Source organism: Hemiscyllium ocellatum, chromosome 21 (assembly GCF_020745735.1).
Source record: "Hemiscyllium ocellatum isolate sHemOce1 chromosome 21, sHemOce1.pat.X.cur, whole genome shotgun sequence".
In the NCBI taxonomy this organism is placed as follows: domain Eukaryota; kingdom Metazoa; phylum Chordata; class Chondrichthyes; order Orectolobiformes; family Hemiscylliidae; genus Hemiscyllium; species Hemiscyllium ocellatum.
In genome coordinates this window covers 43,670,343-43,690,061 of record NC_083421.1, presented here as the reverse complement: position 1 = coordinate 43,690,061, position 19,719 = coordinate 43,670,343, and the positions used below count along the sequence as shown (strand labels likewise).

General features: G+C 39.7%; 1 protein-coding gene across 4 annotated transcripts in view; it reads left to right on the top strand.

Moving 5' to 3' along the window:
* Positions 1-7,868: 7,868 nt before the first annotated feature.
* dennd1a (DENN/MADD domain containing 1A) overlaps positions 7,869-19,719 on the top strand; it is a 509,155-nt gene continuing 497,304 nt past the window's right edge. For all 4 annotated transcript variants that reach the window (XM_060841064.1, XM_060841063.1, XM_060841067.1 and 1 more), the window contains exons 1-2: positions 7,869-7,992; positions 16,845-16,909. In XM_060841064.1, the coding sequence (XP_060697047.1) occupies positions 7,976-7,992; positions 16,845-16,909 (82 nt within the window). In that variant the 5' untranslated portion in view covers positions 7,869-7,975. The remainder of the gene's footprint in view (positions 7,993-16,844; positions 16,910-19,719) is intronic.

The following is a 19,719-nucleotide window of genomic DNA, read 5'->3' as shown; positions in this document are numbered from 1 at the left end:
TTAAGATTAACCCAACATCGACGCAGAATTCATATAGAATACACATAAAAATTGTTCATAATAAAAAGAAGTATAAGAAACAAAAGATATATACATTGGAAATTGAAGATGGTGCAACAATTAACTCATGGATGTTAAAGGGCTCATGGATGAACAGGATATCTTGGAGGGTTAGGGAGGTGCAAGACTTTGATAGGTATTCATTGAGATATGTCATAAATCACCTTGGAGTCAAAAATGGCACCAAAGATACATTTCATTTCAGACTGTTATCAAGACAGAGAATTGGTATTGGTGGATAGAATGGAGTTTTCAGAAGGATAGAAGTGTATCAAAAGGAGGCCAGTGTGCATTATCACACTTTCAAATGCCAATCCCCACACTCGATCTTGCCCAGCTTTCCTTTGCACCACAGTCCTAAGCTCCACTGGTCCCTTAGCAAGCTCCTCACATCCTCTTCTAAGCATTCATGACTCATCTTCAGTCTATTCTTCCACACTTCATTATCAAGCTTTCCAAATGGTTCCCTTTCTTCACTGCATAAAATATGTGACATGGGTTTAGAGGGATGTCGCCAAGTGCTGGCAAATAGGACTAGATTAGGTCAGGATATCTGGTTGGCATGGACAAGTTGGATTGAAGGGTCTGTTTCTGTGCTGTACATCTCTATGATTCTATAAGACTCCAATGAAATAGTCTCACATTCTTATCTTTAAAGTGTTCTTTTAGTGAGCAAAATTAGGGCGCATGGTATTGAGGGCAAAGTACTAACTTGGATTGAAAGTTGGCTGGCTGACAGGAAACAAAGAGTAGTGATAAACGGCTCTATTTAGGAATTGCAGGCAGTGACCAGTGGGGTATCGCAGAGATCAGTGCTGGGACCGCAGCTTTTTACAATATATGTTAATGATATAGAAGATGGTATTAATAATAACATTAGCCAATTTGCTGATGATACTGAGCTGGATGGCAGGGTGAAATGTGAGGAGGATGTTAGGAGGTTACAGGGTGACCTGGACAGGTTAGGTGAGTGGTCAGATGCATAGCAGATGCAGTTTAATGTGGATAAATATATGGTTATCCACTTTGGTGGCAAGAACAGGAAGGCAGGTTACTACCTAATTGGAATCAATTTAGGTAAAGGGGCAGTACAAAGAGATCTGGGTGTTCTTGTACACCAGTCAGTGAAAGTAAGCATGCTGGCCTTCATAACAAGAGGGATTGAATATAGAAACAAAGAGGTTCTTCTGCAGCTGTACAGGGCCCTGGTGAGACCACACCTGGAGTACTGTGTGCAGTTCTGGTCTCCAAATTTGAGGAAAGACATTCTGGCTATTGAGGGAGTGCAGCGTAGGTTCACAAGGTCAATTCCTGGAATGGTGGGACTACCTTATGCTGAAAGACTGGAGCGACTAGGCTTGTATACCCTTGAGTTTAGAAGACTGAGAGGGGATCTGATTGAGACATATAAGATCATTTAAGGATTGAACACTCTGGAGGCAGGAAACGTGTTTCTGTTGATGGGTGAGTGCTGAACCAGAGGACACAGCTTAAAAATACGGGGTAGACCATTTAGGACAGAGATGAGGAGAAACTTCTTCACCCAGAGAGTGGTGGCTGTGTGGAATGCTCTGCCCCAGAGGGCAGTGGAGCCCAGTCTCTGGATTCATTTAAGAAAGAATTGGATAGAGCTCTCAAGGATAATGGAATCAAGGGTTATGGAGATAAGGCAGAAACAGGATACTGATTTATGATGATCAACCTTGATCATATTGAATGGTGATGCAGGCTCGAAGGGCAGAATGGCCTACTCCTGCACCTATTGTCTATTGTCTATTCTAAGAATGTAAGAGAATGGTCATGATCAGTATACACAACTATCTCTGACACATTGCTTGTGACATACATGATAAAATGTTGTAAAGCCAGTACCAAACTTGATAGTTCTTTTTCGATAGTGGAGTATTTCCTCTGGTGAATGTTGATCTTCTTGGGTGGCACGATGGCACAGCAGTTAGCAATGCTGCCTCACAGTGCCAGAGTCCCGGGTTCAATTCCTGCCTCGGGCAACCGTATGTGTGGAGTTTGCACATTCTCCCCATGTCTGCGTGTGGGTGCTCCGGTTTCCTCCCACAGTCACAAAGATGTGCAGGTTAGGTGAATTGGTCATGCTAAATTGCCCATAGTCTTAGGTGAAATGGTAAATGTAGGGGAATGGGTTTGGGTGGGTTGCTCTTCGGAGGAGCGGTGTGGATTTGTTGGGGCGAAGGGCCTGTTTCCACACTGTAAATAATCTAATCTAAAAAAAAGTAACCAACCAGCAGTTCAATTCCATCCTCATCTTCCTAGAGGATTACAGCTCCAACTCCTATGTCACTAGCATCGTTGCGACTTTAAAAGGTTTTGAAAAATTTGGTGTAGCTAAAACTGGTTTTGTGGTTAATATTGATTTCAAATGGTTGAATGCCTCCTGGCATCGTTCGATCCACCAAATCTTTGTTCATCTTCAGCAAATCAGTTAACTGCGCCACTATTCTGTTGATGTTTGGAACTAATTTCTGATAGAATCTAAGAGTTGCTTCGAGTCCTAAGAATCGAAGCAACTCTTTCTTCAAGGTTGGTTATGGAAATTCCTTGATATCCTTTGTCTTTGCATTCCGTGGGGGGTCAACCTTCCATGACTGATGTTCTGTCCCAATAACGTCACCTCTGCTTTCGTGAATTCTGTTTTATTTAAGTTTCTCACCAGTTATGCTTCTCATAGTCATTCAAAGAGCTCTGCCAACTGTACCATGAGATCTTTCTAGGACTTACTGAAGATCACTACATCGTCCAAATATACTTCACAGTTTGTTAACTCAGCCACAACTCTGTTCATGAGTCTTTGGAATGTGGTGGGTGTGTTCTTCATTCCAAAGGGCATCACCTTAAACTTAGTTCTTGGGAGGGGATCTACACAATCAATTATAACTCATGTGAAAGGTTCTTCAAATGCAGGAATTGACAAGAAAGATGCTGGTCTTTTTACTGCCTGTGGCTTATCTACCATTTGGCATGCATGACACGTACGACAAAAGTTAACTGCATCCTTGTGCATTCCAGGCCAATAAAAACGTTTTTGTACCTTAGCTTGAGTCTTTCGTACCCCTACGTGACCTCCTACAGGTAGTTTACGTGCTACCCATAACACCATCTGTCCGTATGCTACCAGCAACATAATCTGGTGCACTTCGGCCCATTTCTCCTCTGCACCAACCTGCCGTGGTCACCATCACCACCTTAGGATTCTATCTTTCAGAATGTAACTCTCCTTAATATTCCCTGCCTCCTATTCAGAGTACGCATTCACATACATATCTTTTATTGTCTTGTCTTGCTGTTGCAAGTCTCTTTGCCTTTCAGGACTAACCACTTCTGCCTGACCCTCTGCCTGTTCAGGTTTTTCCTGCACTTTTACTTCAAACAGGATGTCTTCTAACTGAATCTCAACTCCTTCATCTTTCTCTTTACTTTTCACTTCACGCTGTGAGTTATGATAGTGGGATCTGGTTACTACAAAGTCTGTGAAAATACCAGGATATTTCTGTTTTAACTCCTCAGTTTCTTGATTTTCATTGGGCTTCTCCACAAGAAGGGGTATTACTCCTACTTTGGATCCTGCCAAGTCATTCGCAAAAACAAACTGAATTCCTGGAACTGACACTCTGTCAATCATTCCCACTGTAATTTTGCCAGTCTTGAGTTAGCAATTTAATCTGATCTCACATAGGGGAACGCTAAATTTCTGTCTATCTATCCCACAAGTTACCATACTCTCAGGTAACAGATCAGAAATAGTGCATATTTGCTCATCCCTTACTATCAGTGACTGGTTAGATCTTGTACCTCTCAAAATTATAACTCCTTGCCCTTCTCCCCCTGTTCTTTCTGAGTAAACTTTACCCACAGAGGTGAATTCTTTGTAGAAATCAGGTGCTAACTCCATACCCAACCCCTGCCTAGGCTGTGCACTCTTCTGCAGCTCCTCAGCTCGTCTCCTTTTCTACCTTCACTATTGCTACTGGCTTAGCTTCTCTTACCACATCTTTTCCCATAGTGCCTTTCTTTAACGAACAGCACTGTGACTTTACATGTTTCACTTTGCCACAGTGGAAACACTTGAAGCCTTTCACCTCCTTTCCACCACCTTGGGCTTCTTTTTTATCCTGTGGTAAATTCTTACCAGTGTTCTCTACTCTTGGTTGCATAGTGTAGGATCTCACCTTCTCCCAACTTCGATCCCTCACAGGACTAAATTCTGGCCAGAAGCTGGTCTTATGCACAAACATGTATTCATCTGCTAATTCTGGAATCCTTCTCACTTCCTGAACTTTCTGTTCATGTATGTGAATTCTTACCATCTCTGGAAGTGAGTTTTTAAACTCCTCCAGCAGAATAATCTCTCTTAGAGCCTCAAATGTCTTATTTGTTTTTAAAACATGCACCCATCTATCAAAATGACTATGTTTAATTTTTTCAAACTCAATGTAAGTGAGACATGGTTCCTTCTTTGTGTTTCTGAACCACTGTCTATATGCCAATTCATACACACTTAAAATAGCCTGTTTAACAACTTCATAATCTTGACACTTCATCTGACAGTGCGGCAAATACCTCACTTGTTCTGCCTACCAGTTTAGTCTGAACTAGCATTACCCATAAATCCTCCATCTGCCTCGCCAATTTTTCAAATGAAATAAAGAAGGCTTCAACATCTTTCTCATCAAAATGCGGCAGAGTTTTGACTTATTTGTACACATCACTACCTTCCCTTTTAATCTCCATCCTGTTAACTTGACTTTGCTAAGTCGCAACTTCTTAAGTTCAAGTTCTCTCTCTTGCTTATTTCTTCTCTCTCTCTCTCTTTCTCCCTTTGATTATCTTCTAACTCCATTTTCCTCAAGTGTAATTTAGGTTTTTTCTACCTCTATTGCACTTGTCTGTTTCTCTGACACACTTACAATTTCAGCTTTAGTTTTGTCCTTGGTTAAACCCAAATCTAACTTATTTGCTAATTCTAAAAGCATGGCCTTTTTCTTTCCTTCTAAACTTTCTTGGCAAATTTGAGAATCAAGTTCAAATCCTAGAACCTCTTTAGCAATTTTAAGAGCCATTTCTCTCACTTTTAATTTAACCAACCACAAGTTACCTAAATTAAACAAATTGCCCCACCTATTTAAAGTCTGGTTGAAGATTTGTAGCTCGGGTGTCCGTTGTTGTGGTTCTGTTCGCCGAGCTGGAAGTTTTTGCTGCAAACGTTTCGTTCCCTGGCTAGGGAACATCATCAGTGCTATTGGAGCCTCCTGTGAAGCGCTGCTTTGATGTTTCTTCCGGTATTTATAGTAGTTTGTTCTTGCCGCTTCCGGGTGTCAGTTTCAGCTGTAGTAGTTTGTATGTGGGGTCCAGGTCGATGTGTCTGTTGGTGGATGTTCTTGCCGTTTCCGGGTGTCAGTTTCAGCTGTAGTGGTTTGTATATGGGGTCCAGGTCTATGTGTCTGTTAATGGAGTTTGTGGATGAATGCCATGCCTCTAGGAATTCCCTGGCTGTTCTCTGTCTGGCTTGTCCTATGATGGTAGTGTTTTCCCAGTCAAATTCATGTTCCTGGTTGTCTGAGTGTATGGCTACTAGGGATAGCTGGTCGTGTCGTTTTGTGGCTAGCTGATGTTCATGGATGCGGATTGTTAGCTGTCTTCCTGTTTGTCCTATATAGTGTTTTGTGCAGTCCTTGCATGGTATTTTGTAAACTATCCCTCACAGGACATCCATCAACAGACACATCGACCTGGACCCCACATACAAACTACTACAGCTGAAATTGACACCCGGAAGCGGCAAGAACAAACCACTATAAATACCGGAAGAAACATCAAAGCAGCGCTTCACAGGAGGCTCCAATAGCACTGATGATGCCCCACCTATGTTTTATTTAAAGATCGAGGACACTAACCTGCAAGTGTTTAAATCTGCTGGGATCTTTCATACCTGCAAATCTATTCAAATCTGTCTAAACCAGAACAAATCCCAATGATGAGCTCCCAAACTGTTATGACACGGGTAAACCCAGCTGCTAAATTTAAACCAGCAACACACAAAAGATTTATCCCATGCATTAGTCCATGAAAATTCGAGAGGCCAAGAATTATCCCAAAGGTCTGTATTTAAAGTAAAATTAACAACTTTATTTCTTAATTTGAACAGAGAATAATTAACTAACTACGATGTACAACTCCTTTCTCTAACTCATTGGATTGTGCCATTGGCTTTTAATATTTTCAGTAAACTAAATTCAAACTTGATCGGAGTTTGGTTTTTTTTGGGGTATAAGTTAAACTGTTTGACCTATTTAAACTTTTTTTTCTGTCTCCAGGCAACCAGCTACACTAGTTGCTGGACCAAAAGGTTACATTGTATCTTGTTCAGACACTTAGTGCTGTCAGGTAGTTCTGCTTGCTTTTAATTTTTTTTAAAGGTACAGTATACCCACATCTTCATAACATATGTTACCAGTATTCATACCTCAGCAGTTTTTCATTGCAGAAGAGAACTCACTACTCACTTCGAGGCAAGGGGAGCTCAGGTAATCTGAGAGAAGTGATTCTTTGCTTGGACAACTTGCATTTGGGGTCTTATTTCCTTCCAAATGTATTTTCGTGTCCATCACAGCTGCCTTTTAGAAAGGCATTTACAGTGATGTGGCTTCTATTCTTGCTCTCACCATATGTAGAAGGTGCAGCTCAATGAGCTAATTCCATGCCATAGAGTCAAACACCATGGAAATAGATTATTCAATTCAACTCTTCCTTGCCGACCTAGTTTCCCAAACTAAATTAGTTCCGCTTGCCTGTCTTTGGCTAATAGCTCTCCAAACCTTCCCTATTCATGTACCTATCCAAATGTCTTTTAGATGTTGTAACTGTACCTGCACATACCTCTGGCAGTTCATTCCACATACGAACCATATTCTGTGTGAAAACATTGCCTCTAAGGTCCCTTTTAAAGATTTCTTCTCTCACCTTAAAAATATACTCCTTGGTTTCCATTGAAAGAAGTAGCAAGGTGTAGGGTTGTTGCATGTGAGTGGAGTGTTATAAGCATGTGGTGTCTTCCGTGAAGCTGATGAGGTCACCTGTCAAACTGATTGCATTCACTGAGGGAAGAAATGTTTTGAACTGCAGCCTCTTGCCTTGTCATGGTTGGAACTCTTCACACTCACTGATCGAGTCTTCCAATTTTATTTTGGAAGCTCCTCCTGCTGTGCTCTCACTTAAGCCACTTGGCAAAATGCGGAGAATAGGAAAGAAGGAATCCAGAATTATAAAGACTCATAACTGACCGTTAATTCACCTCAATGCCAACCCTCCAGACCCATTACAGGTCCTGGCATTGAAACATTACACCTCACTTAAGCACACACAGTCCTTTGTAGTTATGCAATTCAAGCACTGATTTCTTCAGACTGAGCCACATCCATCAAGTTTTGTTATGCAATTAAAAATAACAGGCAATGGCCGTGACAACATATCAGACTATCACTTTTGTCCCGCGCAATGTTTGCTAACTTGTGTGGATCAATAAAAAGGGAGTCAGTTGCTTTAGTGTCACATCACAACCGGCTTGTTTGGTCATTGATACTGAGGGAGAAAAAGTTGGCAAAGTCCAGATGCTGCGTGAGGCTATGTTTGCGACCTTACCCCGGGCGCGGTGCACTTTGGGAATTGTAGTTATTAGCGTGACGTCTGCTAATCGGAATAAGGGGGCGGGAGGTGGTGGTTGGACTACAGCTCCCAGCATACTCTGTAGTTCTGCGGGTGCTCTCTCCGCCTTGGTGACCATGTCGTTTCATGGTTTTGCGTGAACGCTGAAGGAGCAAATACTCGGCTTTTCTGTGCCGGTTCTTTAAAAGCGACCACCAGAGTGGTTACGCGGCGAGCAACCATGGGATCCAGGATAAGGTGAGTTTATTTTTCTCTCTCTCTGTGCTGTGAGGATTTCGAGACGCTATGTTATTCTTCAGCCTGTTGAGCAGTGCTAGGCCGCGGCGTTGCTGGAGCTTGCTTGCTCTGTTCACCCAGCTCTCTAACAGGACAACACATCCAACCCAAGCCGCTAGCCTGTTCAGTACAGTGAGGATAACAATGTGCCTTTGGTTGCTAAGAGGCAGACCATGAATTACTACAATACAGGGCCTATCTTTGTTACTGGGCGAGCAAACAAGAAGAAAAAAACATGAGCTGATAATACCTAGACTATTGATGACCATGCTTCTGTTTGTAACCTAGTTGGATGTTGGTCAGTTTCTCCCAAGCACCGTCTTGGCCTTTTATTTTATTTAATACGCACGAGCCACCATCATCATGTACGTTATGTACAAGTAACTGTCAACATGGCTTGCTTCCCACTTAAGGTGGATGGGAGAGGTTTCTGAGTTCTACTCAGCAAAGAGCACAGATGCTGGACATGATCCTGATCATGTGTGGTGAAACTACTATGTTTGAAAAATTGACTCCTCAGAGTGATATGACCAGGAGGATAGTGGCACCAGATAAACTGTTCCACATACTACAGCTGGGAATTTAATTTTGATTTTTTTTTTACTCACTTTATTGATAGGGACAATATTATTGGCTGGGTCAGATTGATCCTTCCATTATGAATACCCACACAAACAGTTTATGTCTTGTTAGGCTTTCAAATAATGGTCTGACAGCCGTGGAAAAAGAATTGCAGTTTTTTTGATGTCCTGTACTTGCTTTCAAAAATGTAATGAGAGAACTGAGATACTTTCAAAATGTATCTGAGCTTCAAAATTAGATTCCTGTTTTAATGGTAAGAATAATCTGGAATAAAGAAAAATATTTTCACCTTTTTTTGTTCTTTTAATTTGTAAAATCCTAATAAATCTAAAGCCTTAGTTCAGAGCGTCACTACATTTTTAAAGAAAAAAAAGAGTCATGTAAGGAGCTATGATTGGGTAACATGAAGCTTTGTTATAGAATCATAGAGATGTGTAGCACTAAAACAGACTCTTCGGTCCAACTCATTCATGCTGACATATCCCAACCTAATCAAGTCCCATTTGCCAGCACTTGGCCCATATCCCTCTAAACCTTTTTATTCATATACCCATCCAGATGCCTTCCAGATATTGCAATTGCACCAGCCTCCATCACTTCCTCTGGCAGCTCATTCCATACACGCACCATTCTCTGTGTGAAAAAGTTACCCCTCAGGTCCCTTTTATATCTTTCCCCCCTAAACCTATGCCCTTTAGTTCTGGACTCCCCACCCCAAGGAAACGATTTTGTCTATTTATCCTATCCATGCCCCTCATGATTTTATAAACCTCTATAAGGTCATCTCTCAGCCTTTGGTGTTCCAGGGAAAAACAGCCCAGCCTATTCAAGCCTCTCCCTAGAGCTAAAATCCTCCAAACCTGGCAACGTCCTTGAAAATCTTTTCTGAACCCTTCCAATTTTCACAACATCCTTCCAGTAGGAAGGAGACCAGAATTGCACACAGTATTCCAAAATTGGCCTAACAAAAGTGGGTGGCACGGTGGCACAGTGGTTAGCACTGCTGCCTCACAGTGCCAGAGACCCGGGTTCAATTCCCGACTTGGGCGACTGACTGTATGGAGTTTGTACATTCTCCCCGTGTCTGTGTGGGTTTCCTCCCACAGTCACAAAGATGTGCAGGTCAGGTGAATTGGCCATGCTAAATTGCCCGTAGTTTTAGGTAAAGGGGTAAATGTAGGGGAAAGGGTGGGTTGCGCTTCGGCAGGTCGGTGTGGACTTGTTGGGCCGAAGGGCCTGTTTCCACACTAAGTAATCTTCGGAACAGCTGCGACATGACCTCTGAACTCCAAAACCTGGTGCACTGACCAATAAAGGAAAGCATACCAAATGCCTCCTTCACTATGCTATCTACCTGTGACTCTGCTTTCAAGGAGCTGTGAGTCTGCACTCCAAGGTCTCTTTGTTCAGCAACACCTAGGACCTTACCATTAAGTGTATAAGTCCTGCTAAGATTTGCTTTCCCAAAATGCCGAACCTCGCATTTATCTAGATTAAACTCCATCAGCGACTCTTCAGCCCATTGGCCCATCTGATCAAGATCCTGTTGTAATCTGAGGTTACCTTCTTTGCTGTCCACTACACCTCCGATTTTGTCATCTGCAAATTTACTAACTAGACCTCCTATGTTCACTTCCAAATCATTTTATATAAATGACGAAAAGTAGTGGACCCAGCACTGATCCTTGTGGCACTCCACTGGTCACAGGCCTCCAGTCTGAAAAACAACCCTCCACCCTCTTTCTTCTACCTTTTGAGCCAGTTCTGTATCCAAATGGCTAGTTCTCCCTGTGTTCCGTGAGATCTAACCTTGCTAACCAGTCTCCCACGGTGAACCTTGTCGAATACCTTTACTGAAGTACATATAGATCATGTCCACTGTTCTGCCCTCATCAATCCTCTTAGTTATTGTTTCAAAAAACTCGATCAAGTTTGTAAGACATGATTTCCTACGCACAAAGCCATGTTGACTATCCCTAGTCAGTCCTTGCCTTTCCAAATACATGTAATCCTGTCTCTGAGGATTTCCTCCAACAACTCTTATTCGGGGGGGCGGCACGGTGGCACAGTAGTTAGCATTGCTGCCTCACAGCGCCAGGGACATGGGTTCAATTCCCGCCTCAGGCGACTGACTGTGTGGAGTTTGCATGTTCTCCCCGTGTCTGCGTGGGTTTCCTCCGGGTGCTCCGGTTTCCTCCCACAGTCCAAAGATGTGTGGGTCAGGTGAACTGGCCATGCTAAATTGCCCGTAGTGTTAGGTAAGGGGTATATGTAGGGGTACGGGTGGGTTGCGCTTTGGCGGGTCGGTGTGGACTTGTTGGGCTGAAGGGCCTGTTTCCACACTGTAAGTAATCTAATCTAATCTAAAACTTGCCCACCACTGACTTCAGACCCACTGGTCTACAGTTCTGGCTTATCCTTCCCACCTTTCTTAAATAATGGTACCATGTTAGCCACCTTCCAGTCTTCTGGCACCTCACTTGAAAGTTATGGGATTATGGGTGGAAGGAAAAACTGATGGAGATAAAGCATTTGATCCATGAAATGCATTCGGACATTGATGATGGGTCTAATATTACATATCCTGATTGCTTTGAGAAGGTGATGGTAGGCTGCCTTATTGAGTAACTGCACTCTGTATAATGAAGATAGACTCACCAGTGCTTAAGTAAGGATCAAATTCTCCTCTAACTTACTAGGTGGCTTATTGATGGAATGCACAGTACTTTTAATGTTGGCACGAGATCCGTGCATGGAAGTGGCTGTGGGCCTGAGTCCAGTGTGGCTAGAGCATGCCCGAAGTGTCAGTCCCCTGGGATCTGTGGCATTGAGAGCAGGAAGCTCAAAGTTTCTCAGAGAGTGGGCCAAATTGGAGGAGGCTAAGCCTTTGCTGTTGGTGCAGTTAAGAAAGATTGTTGAATTTTCCCTTTATTCATTAATTTTCTACTTCATACTAGGAAGAATTGTAATGTTAACTTATTTCTTTATTTTCCTACTTATACTAGGAACAGCTGTAATGCTTTACTTTTAAATTTATTTCTGGATGTTACTATTTATGTCTAAGCTTGTATCTAAAATGGTGCCGTGTGGTGACATTTCACTGTGCTTGAGTACACGTGAACAATCAAGTTTAAATTTTAAAAAAATGTTTTTGATCCAACTGCACCTATGTGGTATTTAAAAGGGAGAACTTCTGGGATGTATCTTCTGTGTTGCTTTATGGCTATTTGTAAGTGTAGCTTGCGTGGAGTATTAGTTGGAAATCATAGAATTTGAACCAGCACTGATTAAAGGAATAACAACGTATTATGAAGTTGTGACAGTGTATAAATTGGAGGGGAATTTGGTCGTTCCCTTAAGCCTGTTGCCTATGTTCTTCTAGGAAGTAGATGTTGCGTGCTTGGGAAGTACTGGATGTTTAAGAGTTTGCAGTCTGAGCTCATGACTTGTATCTTGTTGATGGTGGCCAGGCTTTGGAAAGTCAGGAAGTGAGGTATTCACCATTATCTTCAGTGTCTGAGCTGTCGTTGCAGCCATAGCATTTATGAGACTAGTCTATTAATGGGATATTAATAGTAGGGGGAATTTAATGATTGTGTCCCTGTTTTAACGAAATTGGCTATTGCCTTCAATTTTGTGGTAGTTTCTGTCACTTATCAGTCATGGCCTTTAATGTAATACAGGTCTTATTGCATGTGAGTATGGACTGTTCCATCATCAGAGGAGTTGTAAATAAAACTGAAACCTGTACATTCTTCAGTAAACAATTCCAGTTCTAAACTTTTGATGGAGGGATGGACAGTGATGAAAAAACTGAAAATAGTTGAACTTTGGCTACTATCCTAAACAAATACATCAGTACTGTCCTTGATTGACTTCCCACAGCAAGATTCATGTTCCTTTCCACTCCAGCCAGTGGAGCCTATAAAATAATATCTGAAATGATGCCTTTGTAAACTAAGAGTGTGGAAGATAGTGGTTATGGAAAATAGAAAATACACATTGAAAAGAAATAACCTAAATGTTCATTCTGATTAACAAGTGAAATTGGAAAAATCTTTTAATGTATGTAGTTTTCCACCACTAATGAGGAAATGTGTGCGTGCTTCTCTGATGTTCCAGTGGAAGTAATCCTTGTGAGTTCCTACACCTGACATTAACTCTTGCTATTAGCAACAGGAAAGAATAAGTAATGGTACTATGGATTTGTTTGGAAAACTGTTGTTGATGTGTTGTGTGGCACAGAATTTGAATAAATATCAGTTTTGTGAAATCAAACCTGTAGTTTAACCATGCTATTCTTGATGAATTTTTTGTAATGCCTTGTCATGTGTGAATTCTATTTATAATTAATGGTTCAAAGGAGGAGCCACAGGGTGCAACTTTAAAACAATAATTTAGGCTAGCAGCTAATTATCTGTAATTTAAGCGACAATTAAATGTTAATCTTTATGCAAAATGCTGCCTTTAATTCTTTGGAAATAGCAAAGCTTCATTAAACTGCAACCAATCATTTGTTATGTCTGCAAAGTAATTTTTTTTGTGAATGTGTATGCATTTATTATTCACATGACATTTGTTATAGATCTGAAAATTCAGAAGTAAATTTCAAAAGACCTGCAAGGAGACACCAATTACAAAAATTGATGCATGTTAGCGCAAGGAGGTGTACAAAATAGAATTTGCCAAGTGCCAGCAAGCCATTCAACTCTGTCTCTAATATTTATTTTCACACAAGCCTGTTCCCACCCTTTCATCTAACTTTCAAGACTAGGGTGATACTTTTATAATGTAATTCTTCGTATATCTTTAGATTTAATGCATCAGATAAGCTTCACTGATTTGTCTAAAGTGGCACAATGTACAGAATTCTATAAAGCCAAAACTGTGGATGCTGAAATTATGAAACAAAAAATGAGATAAATTGAAGAAGAGTTACTGGTCTTGAAACATTAATTCAGTTTCACTCTTCACAGATGCTGCCAGACCTGCTGCGTTTCTCCAGCAATTCTGTTTTTATTTGACATTGTGTACTTAGAGTGGTATTTAAAAATATTAGCTGTGACTCAGCTTTTTTTTCACTACAGGGTAATTATCTGTGTTAATTGGGCCTTGCTGTGTAATCTTGTTGAAATCAGCAATGGCCATTCTTGCAAATATCTTTAGCAAAGTTTCTCAAAGTAAAGAACAGTTAGCTTTACCCTCAAAAAGCAGCAAATAGAATAGATATTGTTCTTATTAATGTTATAAAATAGGCATGGTACAATGAGATTTACTGGTGGAATAGCTAAAAATGATAAACTGTAATTATAGATTAAAAATACTTTGTTTTAAGAGTGACATTCAGTCAAGTGTAATGCGTTTATAAACCAAATACACCTGAGGAATAAACTAACACACAATTTAAAAGAAAAGATCTCTTTAAGGTCATAGTCCTGTGCAAGAGTTCATTTCATGTTAGGCTATTAGTACTTCATCCTTTGCCCATCGCTGGCCCTTGATTTCATGTCTTGAAGCATCACAGTTTGCACGGTGAAGGTGCTCCCACCGTATCACTTAATATGTAGCTTCAAGATGCTGAGCAAGGAACATTTTGTAATTTAGCAAAGAGCTAGGAGCTGATGGTAGTTCTTTATACTTGATGCCCTTGTGGGTTTGGGAAGTGCTATAGAAGCATCTTTTGAGTTTTCCTAATTTTTTGCATAATATTTGTAATTCATGTTTTTAGCATATTTCTGTGAAAGTTAGCATCTTTGTGGTATGTTGCCCAAGTGATCCTTCTGGGGGGTCATTTTGATAATGATCAGGGCAAGAGCCATCTTCCACTTAGTTTTGTATTTCTGAAATGTTGTGGTTAAATTGTCATGAGCCATCAACTAAATTATCACAGTCCTGTAATTGAAATTAGAACATTCCAAATCTGACCAGCTGTTTGTGCATCTATTACTGAACTAGCGGCAAAATTGGCTCTGAGATGTATTCAACCAGAATTGGTGCATTCAAGGCAAATGTACACATTTACTGACTGTGATAATTAATACTTGTTTACATTTTTTTCCAAGCAAAAACCAAATTTGGGATTCTTCTGAATCTAATGGTTAAAGGCAATGCAAATTGCTTATAATATATTTGTGTTAGAGGAGTGTAAAAGTAGCTGTGGCTTACCACATCTGATCACTGTCTACGTGTGGATGTCATAGAAGGCAGAATCATGTCTGCTTGCCTTGCCATCTCTACTTTTGGAAGAACTTGCCAAATTCTTATGATGAAGACTCCATGGTGAGGTAAGGAGAAAGTGAGGACTGCAGATGCTGGAGATCAGAGTCGAAATTCTGAAGGACTAATGTCCGAAATGTCGACTCTCCTGCTCCTTGGATGCTGTTTGTCTGGCTGTGCTTTTCTAGCACCACACTCTGACTCATTGTGAGGTAACAAATGTCAGCATCAGCCATAAGTCAAACTTTCAGGAGATGAGGAAGATTACAAAGACAGAGGAAAGCATTCTTATCAGCCTAATGTCCAAATGGTAATTGAGGTAATATTTCACTGCTGCCAATACCCCATACTGTCACGTTAATACACTCATTAAGTCATGTCTGTCCCCTCTTTCTGTCATGGTCCTATTGAAATTTCCCCTTACTGTAGAAGATGTTAATAGTTGTGTTGCTTGGCATTATATCAAATTTTCTTTAATCAATGTCATTAAGTCTATCCTGAAAATCAAGGTTTTTAATGCATAATAAAGATCCCAAATTTATGTTCTGAATGGTTTGTAGAAATATAATGATTAATTTAGTCCAATTGCACAAGATGGTGCTACTATAAAGAACATGAACAGTACTGTGCATCTTCAGATAGACATTATCAAATACTTCCCCTTTGTAAAGTTCATCTGAAGAGTTCTATGTGAAAGGTACTAAGCAAAATTGTAATGTTTTTGGCTGTTTATATTGCAATAGATTATCAGCAATGGTGTATATATTTTGACACTAATATGACCTAAATTGTTGTAAATATCTCTTCAAATATTCTGCTTGTTCATTTATTTTTCTCGATGCTTGTACCTTTATGACGCTCCATCTTGCATTGGAGTATTGCAATGAACAGTGTGAAAAGAAATCAGATAAGGGCATTAATGTAATTCCTTACTTGAATTTTGAATAGATGGGTCCTTTTCTTTAATAACTATGAGAAATTTAGGGAAGAGATATGTTCTCAGAAGCTGAATTTTGTTATGCTTGTGTTATGGACTAGGCCAGACCACTCAAAACATTCTTAAGCAGGCAGCCCCAGACCATAACATTGCAATTTGTTTCGGTAAGTGTACAGTGAAAACTAACCGGAGTAAGATAGCTAGGTTGACTACTAGATTTTAGAACACGTAAACATTTATTCACTAAATTACACAATGAAGCACAAAGAACGGAATAAAGAACCCCTAGAGAACTGAATCTATCCAACTAGACTTAATTATGCTCTGTTCTGAATATACACAATACGCAAACTCCCTTTAAACCCCAGTATAAATGGAACACGTGCTTACAGGTTGAAGGTGAAGGGCAGAAAAGAGAATGAGTTTCCACACAGCTCCCTGTTGAACTTCCTAGTTCAACGCTGAACTAAAACTGCTCAGCTAGAGAGCTGACCACTCTCCTTTCTTCATACAGATCACTTCTAAACCATGACCACTTTGGCCTGAAATCTTATCTGTTTACATGTTAACAAAAGGCCTCTCGAAATCCTTTTCATCTCTGTACCAAACCAGACTGATCGGAGCCCAACCCAGTTTACTGCCCCTCTGAAAACAAAATGACAGAGTTTCCTTGAGCCAAGGAACAGCTTTTAGTTTAAAAAAAACTAGCTTTGTGACACTTGATTATGCCTTAAAACAATTTGGCTGCTTGCTTACCAATGCAAAACTGAAAGCATTCTATAGATAGTGATAACTTTTCTCTTGGCTTTCAGGAAAAGTTTGTAAGCTGCTATATTGGAATGGAAACTATTACTCCCAAATAAATCCCAACAGATTTGATGGATTATTACATTTCACTCTTTATTAAAAAATGGGATCTTGATTATCATGTAAGAAAGCAGAATGGTGTAACGTGATACTGAAAGCTCCTGAATTTTAAGAGTACCTTTTGTATTGCTATTGTTTCCTGAGATTTACTGTAACAGTTCAGTTTTCCTTTCTGTATGACTAACGCTGAGAATGATTTTTATTGATACAGGGAAAATCCAGAGAAGATATTTGAAGTGTATGCTGAAGTAATGCATCCTGAATCCAGTGGTTCAGGTACAGTGCTCACTTTTGGTTTACTCAGTTGCATCTTATTTGAAAATTAATATGTTGGAGAAAGTACTTTAAGGTGCTCTCTGTGACAAGTGGTTTGAAGTTTGAAACTTGATGGCATTCGTGCATTCTTACAACTTTTTATGTCACATATGAACTTCAGAATTGAGATGTCTGATACTTGAAGAAAATGATTCTCTGGGGCTGGATACACATTCGCTTTACAACTATCTTGCAGTTTGTCTCATTTTCACACACTGGAACAATTTCAGCAGGGATCAAGTTGGTCTCTGAACCGTATTATATCCATATTATATTGTATAGCTGCTGTTTCAGCTGGAATGATGTTACTGCATCGCTTGCTTAGATGACATGGTCATTTTGTGAAATCTGAATGGTCTGTTATGTTGTGAAATGTTAATGGAAGAAATGAAAAGTCAAGATGCAATTGTGTAAGGTTCTAGAATATATTGTATGTATGTCTTCCTTGTAATTAACTTCAGATTATTTATAATACAACTTCAGTAATGAAGCTTTCATATCATTGTGTGAATTTTTGAGCCTATCAATGCCAAATTAGAGTCTGATGACATATATATATATATGAAAACAAACTGAAAAATTACTTTATCACATGCAAAACAGAGACTGTATATTGAATGTTATAAAGTGAATACAAAGAAGGATTAAAAAGAGAAACAGTGAAATGAAATCTAATGTTGTAATGTGTTCTGAAGAAAGGTCCCGGGACCTGAAATGTTAGCTCTGATTTCTCTCCACAGATGCTGCCAGACTTGCTGAGATTTTCCAGCATTTTGACTTTGTTTTTGATTTCCAGCATCTGCTGTTCTTCCAAATTTTTTTGTCTCATTTTTAAAAAACCTTGCACTGAAGACTACTGGAAAGGATGAGCTAAACTCTTTGTAGACCCTATGTGCATAAAGTTTAAACAAACTATGAAAATGTAATAAAGTTAGTATTTTTTTTAAAGAAGCATGAAACTGTATTTTATGCTTGATTGAGTGAATAACAATTGAATTATCCTATGTTTGAATGCTTTAAATTAATATCACTTTGATGGCAGGACTTATTTGCTGTTTACAGAGTTTCATAGTCCAATAAATAATGTGCAACAGATACAATATTAGACTGTGTAGTACCTGTTATAATGCAGTTAGAAAAGTAACAGCAACATAAGAGATTTAAAATAGCAAAGAGATTTAATTTATCTAATATGTCTGCGAGTTAATGATGATGATATCATTCACAAGAGTCTAATGAAGTAAATATTAAGTGAAATGATATCAGTTGAAGACCTAGGTGTATATTCACCTTGTGATGCAGTGTTTGACCAATATTGAGAAACTTCCATCAGTAACTACTGATAAATTGTGGGTGGCAGTAGCTCATTATATTTGGTTACATACTCTTCTACACTGGTTAAATTACACCATCGTCTTTGTCTCTTGGGAGGAGGAAAATTGCTTAGACTGTCCTGTTTCCTTTTGTACATGCATTGCTGTATCTTATTTTAGATTTGTGTTAGACTTTTAACAACTGCAGCCAAGAAATTAGAACTGCTTTTTCTGATCACAAATCTCAGTATATGTACTTCATTTACATAGAGAACTTTATTTACCATGAGAAATAAGCTAGAATGTATAATATGCCGTAACTTCTTATTTTTTTTAATGTCAGCATATTGTAAATAAACAAACAAACAATCATTGTTAAGACTGATATGCACACGATTGAACTACTGTGTTTAAATATGGTAGACCTCTTCACTTGGCGCCAATCGTACTCCATATGACATCCTATATTTAGTGTTTTCAAGTGCATCTTGTTTTAGATTTCAGTGTGTCTTTTCCAGATTTTAGATGATTATTGTTGAAGATGTTTATATTAGTCATCTAAAAGCATAAGATATAGGGACAGAATTGAGCCATTTAGCCTGTGATCTGTTCCACCATTCAATTGTGGCTGATATGCTTCACAATCTCATTTTCCTGTCTTCTGCCCATAACCTATCTACCTCTGTCTTAAATACACTCAATGACTTGGCCTTGACAATGCAGTCTTCTGTGGCAATGACTTCCTTGGATTCACCACCCTCTAGCTTAAGCAATTCCTCTTCATCTCAGTTCTAAAAAGTCGTCTGTTTACTTTGAAGCTGTGACATTGAGTCCTGGTCTCTCCTACGAGTGGAAACATCTCCATGTCCACTCTATCCAGTCCTCTCAATATTCTGTAAGTTTCACGTAAGGAAACCCCCGCGCCCTCACTCCCCAACCCCACCCAAAATGAATGCTTACATTGCATTTACCTTCCTAACTGCCAACTGAACCTGCATGTTAACCTTAAGAGAATCCTGAAAGAGGACTCTGACATGCTTTAGATTTCCGAAACCTATGTCTCGCTGCTTCTTAGCAAAGTGTATAACTTCACATATGTTTTATTTTCAATGTCCCTTTTCATACTCTCTCCAAGCCTGTATAAATCCCCACTGTCTACCTTCTGCCAGTCTGCCTATCCTCTATCCATGCTGGAACCTTATCCCTAACAATTATCTTTTTAAGTGTTATCTTTTTAACTCTTATCTTTTTAGCAGCCTTCTGGCACCTTGTCAGAGGTCTTCTGGAAATGCCAAATAAATCACATCCACAGCCCCTCCTTTTGTTTAACATGCTCGTTACCACCTCAAAGAATTCCATTGCATTTGTCAGGCATGATCTCCCTTTGACAAAGAAGTGCTGACTCACTTCTATTTTATCATGCATTTCCAAGTATTTTGCAATCTCATCCTTAATAAT